The 6,560-nt window shown below is 48.4% G+C and overlaps 1 protein-coding gene across 1 annotated transcript; it reads right to left on the bottom strand.

Annotated features, from left to right (window-relative positions):
* Positions 1-316: 316 nt before the first annotated feature.
* LOC102703067 (subtilisin-like protease SBT1.8) lies at positions 317-3,757 on the bottom strand. The gene is made up of 2 exons (XM_040527990.1): positions 2,107-3,757; positions 317-1,382 (listed from the first exon to the last, which is right to left on the bottom strand). The coding sequence occupies exons 1-2, from the start codon at positions 3,755-3,757 to the stop codon at positions 718-720; spliced, it is 2,316 nt and encodes a 771-aa protein (XP_040383924.1). The 3' UTR covers positions 317-717.
* Between the last annotated feature and the right edge of the window lie 2,803 nt (positions 3,758-6,560).

Below are 6,560 nucleotides of genomic sequence, written 5' to 3'. Positions count from 1 at the left end.
GCCAAAACTTGGGCCAGCCTCTTGCCGATCTTGTTAGACAAGCAGTGCGAGTAAGTATGCAACTAATCATGTCCACAGACACCGGCGCGTGAAAGGGGATGCGCGTGCGTTACGGACGCACACGCATGTTGGATCAAAAGAAAAGAATCTTTCGGATCATTCGATTTGATTTTGGCCACCACTTTACAGTTCATTCTTCTGTGTGTGTGAGTGTCATCTTCACCAGATCCCTGAACTGATTCATGTTCCCTTTCCTTTCCTGATTCCTAATTATGCACACAACGAACTCTGCTGGTCAGATAAGAACATATAGCCAATGCAACAATCATTTCATTCTTCAGTTAATTCAGGAGTACAAGAATCAGTATATGGATAATACCATGGCTGGTCATTGGCATAAAACAACCGATTCATTTCAGGGTTATATTTCATGTCTGACAACATTGGCGCTAGAAAGAAATGAAACCTCACATGTTAATAGTGGTAGCAGATAAGCTTCTTGCCGGGCAAACGCACTGACAACTACAAGGGGAAAAAACTAGGTTCGGCGAGTGACCGACACTGGGAAGAACGAACTGCAGGTCTGCATTGCAGTCGAGAGCTTCACGCCGATTCTCTTTGTGAAGCAATCAGCAAACTACACCGATATCAAGTTACCTATCTTTCATCTCCTCCAGGACATAACTGAACATATCCAGTAAGGATCACTCACTGTCCTCACATCTTCCATGTATAAGCGACCGGACTCCGAACGACATGCTCGTTGCTCAACCAGGATATCCAACCGAAATCCGGTTTCACGCTGCCTGTGTCGTCGACCTTAGCCGCGAACGTGACATAGTATCTCTGCTTCTGTCCCACCCTGTTGAACACAATCCTTGATGGTGTCACCTTAACACTGACTGATGCAGGGCTGGTGACCTTCACATTGTAAACAGACATTGCTGGGCCGACATTGGTCACCTCCCTTCTGAACCTCATAACATGCCTTGAATTCTTCTTGAACACAACTGAGAATGAGGGGTAGTTGAGGTCACCGGGGCGGAACTTTCTCGGGCAGGTGATGTTGGACATCTTAGTGATCACTTGGATATGTGGGGTGCTGTAGTTCAGGGAGCAGAGGAAGGAGACATAGTCCTTAGTCGAGATGTCGTAGACGAGGCCTGGAGAGAGCGCCTTCTGCGGGTCTACATGGCCTGCGCCGAAAGCGAAAGGGTTCGCAAGCAACCCCCCAGCAGCATCCCGGAGAGAAGAGTTTGTGTTGTCAACGGTGTATGCGGTCGTCATCAGAGCAGATTTGATCGCGGCAGGGCTCCAACCAGGGTGTGCGGCCTTGAGGAGCGCCGCAACTCCGCTTATGTGAGGGCATGACATTGATGTCCCTGAATGGATCAAATGGTAGTTAGAATTTAAGCATTGATGCATCCAAGCATTGAGAAATATGTAGCTTTCATCTTGGCTGATGTAGCATGCAAATCAACAATTCTACAAGCTTACAGAAACCATAGAAGAAAAAATACTGTGTAAGCATTGGACAAGACAAGCATCATACATCCAAATGCTACCTTTTGCACCCTGCTGAATAATTTGCCCATAGAACTGAACAGTTGTTCCTTTTGATTTTATAAGTTGGATCTTGTTTTAAGTTTATAATGAAGTTGCAACTACATCCTAAACAAGATCCAGCTTATAAAGTTAGAAACCACTCAAACCAGTGGTGTGCCAATGTCTCCCAGCCTCATGCTAGTAAAACCACTTTCAGAATGGGGCAATCAAAAGAAACAAAAGTAAAAGGGTAACTTGTCTCAGCTGTTGTTCCCTCATCTGCAAGAGCATCACATGTGTATCCCTGACAAAGGGGCAGTGAAAGCAAATGCCATTTCATCCAACAAACAAGAAAGTTGAAATGAAAATTGCCTTTCTGCAACAGGGTCCATAGCTGAAATCTAAAGGCTCTGTTTGCTTGCATTTTCTTTTATCTGACTGAATTGTCTACTGCGATGGCAGTAAATGAGTAACTCCAAACATGACAGCAACATGACATGGTCAGAACAATTTGAATCTGGGCAATGTGAGAGCTTTTGGCAGGGAGTGTGGAATGCTCACCGGAGATGATGTTGAAGTTTGTCCGGCGGCCGTCATTGACGAGTCCGGTCGGCCCGGCGACGCCGGACCAGCCGGCGAGGATGTTCACTCCGGGGCCAATCATGTCCGGCTTCAGGACCTCCGGCACGACGGTGTTTGGGCCGCGGGAGCTGAACGCCGCCACGACCGGCGACGGCCGGACACCAAGAACCGTGCCGCCGAAGCTCAGCATTGCCATCGGCCTGCCACCGCCGCCGTGCGAGGCGTAGTCGCGTATCTTGTCGCCGGCCAACTTCCCGACCGCGACGGCGGGGAGGAGGTGGCTGTCCGCCACGAGCTCCTCCCCGCTTGCGGCGGTGTTGGCCAGCACCATCCCGGCGCCGCCCGCGGCCTTGACGACGGCGCCCTTCTCCACGCGCGCGTTGACGCCGCGGTCGCACAGCACGATCTTGCCGCGCACGGCGGCTGGGTCGAGGGTCCCCGACAGGCAGAGCTTGCTGGCGTTGTCGCTGCCGCCCCCGTAGACGAGAGGAAGCATGGCGGGGCGAGGCGCGGGCGAGGGGCCAGCGTAGAGAGACACGCCGGCGAGACGCGCTCCGGTGGGGAGCGTGACGTAGGCGGGGAAGTCACGGTCGAGCGTGCCGGCGCCAACGGTGGCGACCCACGGCGCGGAGTTCGCGACCGTGGCGCCGGACGGGCCGGAGTTTCCGGCCGAGCAGGCAACGAACACGCCGGCCGCGGCGGCACCGAAGGCGCCCACGGCAACAGTATCCCGGAAATACGGCGCCGAGCCGCCGCCGAGGGACAGGGAGAGCACGCCGACCCCATCCGCCACCGCGGCGTCGATGCCGGCCAGAATGTCTGAGCCGAGGCAACCTTCGGGCCAGCACACCTTGTACGCGGCGACGCGCGCGCCGAGCGCCATCCCGCGCGCCGTGCCCGTGGCGTACCCGAGCAAGCTCGCGTTCGCCACCACCGCGCCCGCCGCCGTCGTCGCCGTGTGCGTCCCGTGCCCGTCCCTATCCCTCGCCGACGCGTACACCCTCCTTCCCACTCCCAGCCTCCCACGGCCACCGTTCGCCGCGTGGAGCCCCCGCGAGAAGCTCCGCGCGCCGACAAGCTTCCTCCCGCACACGCTCGGCGGGAAGTCGACGCCCGCCTCGCACACCCCCTTCCACCTCGCAGGAGGCGGCGGCAGGCCCGCACCGGCAAAGCTCGGCGACTCCGGCCACACGCCGGTATCAAGAACCCCAATGACCACGTCGTGCGTGGCCGCCTCCAGGCCGTGGATGGCCGGCTGGTAGGCCGGGGCCAGCAGCCCCAGGAACTCCGGCGTGCGCGTGGTGTGCAGCCGGAACACCTCGTCCGGCACGACCTGGAGCACGCCGGGGCTGCCCCGCAGCAGCGGCACGTGGTGCGGGAGCAGCGCCGCCGCGAACCCGTGCGCCGCGGCGGAGTAGGAGTAGAGCAAGTGCCTGCCCGGGTCGATGGCCAGCGACTGGAGGTGCGCCGCGTGCCAGTCCGCCGGCGACGGGTGCGCGGCCGGCATGCGCGCCGGGTCCATGAACACGACGTAGGTCGTCGCCGTCGCGTTGGTGCCCCCCGCGTCGGCATTGGTGAGGAGGAGGAGGAGTAGGAGCAGGAGAGGAAGGAGGAGCGGCGCGAGCTCCATCGGAGAGGAGCGAGCGAGTGAGAGTGGGAGTGGGAGTGGGAGTGAGGTGGTGATAATGGTGGGTGGGAATGGCAAAGCAAGCACGCACTAGATGGGATTGGGATTTGGGAGTGGGAGGGAATGGTAGGTGTGGGCCCTCCCTCTCTCTCTCTCACTCACTCACTCTCGCAGGCAGGGCTTTGGAGAGTGTTTGGGGGCTTTTGGGATGAGCACGAGTGACGTGGAACTATGCACATAGGGAGAATGTTCCTGTTTCAAATATGCTCCCTTTTTATGTCTAGAGACTTCTTCTATACTAGTAGTATCTGTATTATAAAAGTTTTATATTTTAAGTAATGATTATGTTGTAGTTTGATAAAATATTTAACATAGATGATTAATACATCATGATTATTTAACATAGATGATAAATGCATCATGATTTATAAAGACGAAGGTCTCTGGCTTTTTCAGTAAAAAAAACTCAAACAATAAATTTACGAATGAAAAATAATTTACGAATAAAAAATTAATATTGTATTCTATACGATATAATGAAAAAGGAAAAAGTGAAATATAAATGCAATAAAAAAACTCCAAAATTAGCTTGAAATTTAAGATTAAAAATCAAATTTTAACATATCAAAAGCAAAAGCAAAATGATAAAGCTAAGGGCCTCTTCAGTTTGGCAGATTTTCAAAGGAAAATTAGAGAAACTGAACTGTTTTCTCTGAAAATCCAATTATGTGTTTCGAACAGATCCTAAAAGTTACTCCGGTGTTTTTTTAGCTTTACAAAGTAAGCATATATAAGGTCATTCCCAACCCAATTAGTAGGATGGTGTCCATAGTATTAAATAAGTTGCCACTTAGGATAAAAAATGATGTGGCAAGTGAATAAATGAGGAAAGAAAATAAAACCATATCTTGTATGAGACATAGTTTTTATACAACATCCAAGATATCATATGAGATAAGTAGTATTAAATTGAAGTATGTAATAGTGGTTTGCATTAGAATAGTAGTGTCTAGTACTAGTTTTTTAATAATGTGTACTTTATGAAAACTATATCTAGTGTTATGGGTTAGGAACGGTCTAAGAGAGGTTAAATATAAAGCATTTTTAATAAGGATACATTATTTTCTATTGTCTTTCCCCCATCATTTCAGGCTTTTCTTAATATGATTAGTGAGTAATGAAACATCATTATCCCCCCACGGTAAGTGGATTATGTAGTATTACATCCGTCCTATAATAACTCTATTTTTCGTTTTTCCGTCCAACGACCGTTCGTCTTATTTTGAAAAATTTATAAAAAACTTTAAAAAATTAGTCACGTATAAAATACTATTCATATTTTATCATCTAGTAAGAATAAAAATATTTATCCTAAAAATTTTTTAATAAGATGAAAAGTGTATCAAAAAACTAAAAATTGATTTTATTTTAGAACAAAGTTGTATTATTTATAAATGCTAGTACCAGCACAGGACCAACCGTCACCCTGGGCGTGGGCCCCGGGGTTGTACGGACCGAACGCAACAGCCGTGGCAGGGTGGGGCCACGGGGTCAGAGGCAGCGGAAGGATTTGAATTTTGTATCTAGTTCTAGCGGTCACGCTCGCTTTCTCTTGCCGGCCCTGCTCCCCAAGCCAGAGTGTCCCAACGGAAGGAAGACGTTGGATTTCATGCATGCATCGTCCGCATCCGCGTCGGCGTCGCGTCGCGCATGGGGATGCTCGTGTTCTAGGCGGCGTGATCAGGTTCCCGTTACCACGCAAGCCGTTAAAACCATGGTATCATGCTTCTGCGGATCTCGCACGATAACCGTAAAAATCGTGATAAATTTGAATTTAAACTCGTGCGGATTCGCGGCTTACCGCGCGGTTTACCGCGGTTACCGCGCGATAAGCCGCGAAAACCGCGCTAACTACTTGATGAAACAACACATGAGAAGAGCGGTTACCGCGTGGTTTTTTAGCCGAAACCGCGGTTACCGCGAGAAACCGTAGTTACCGCGAGAAGACCGTGGATGTGATGTCAAATGCAAAAAAAAACTTTAAAAAATCTAAAAAATACATGAAAAATAGGAAAATATTTTGTGACTATATTTATGACAATAGGACATGTTATAGGGAAAACAAGAAAATTTCACATGACATTTTCTAAATTCTTGATATTGCAACATACAAACATACACCGGCATATCACCATTCACCAAATAATTCACTTCAATAACAAGTAACGACAACTTCATTTTGATTGCTGCGTCACAACTATACCTACTACTTATTATTACAAATAAAACTATTATGTATGTACTAAGATACACGTATAATTTTTCTCTATACATATTTTTTATATATCTATCGTTGCATATTTGTATTTCAACATTATGTACCCAAGTGGCTAGTGTAAATTAAGAATGACTCAACACAATATATTCTTGACCATCTTCCTATGAAATATTACTTGCAATAGAGAATTTTTTAATTTGTTTCCTGAAATACTCGTTTATGATTTTTAATTACGCCGGGAATACATTTTTTCATTAATTTCTTTGACAAAACTACACTATATATCAACATATACAACATATATTTTTTTCATTAAATTTTCTCAAATTTTTTAAATTCTCTTCAAATTTAAACTTGGTTACCGCGGCTTACCGAAGTCGTGCCTCGGCAGAGGGCGCGGTTACCGCGGTAACCGGGGTAACGCGAACCCTGCGGCGGACTCTTTGCTTGCCCGCGCACGCTCTCACCAGGTAATGCTTGTTTTTAATGAATTTTTTGGATTTTTAATTTTATTTATTAATTAATTCA

Source organism: Oryza brachyantha, chromosome 10 (assembly GCF_000231095.2).
Source record: "Oryza brachyantha chromosome 10, ObraRS2, whole genome shotgun sequence".
Classification (NCBI taxonomy): Eukaryota; Viridiplantae; Streptophyta; class Magnoliopsida; order Poales; family Poaceae; genus Oryza; species Oryza brachyantha.
Note: the sequence above shows the minus strand (reverse complement) of the source record. Positions and strands in the feature narration are given on the sequence as shown.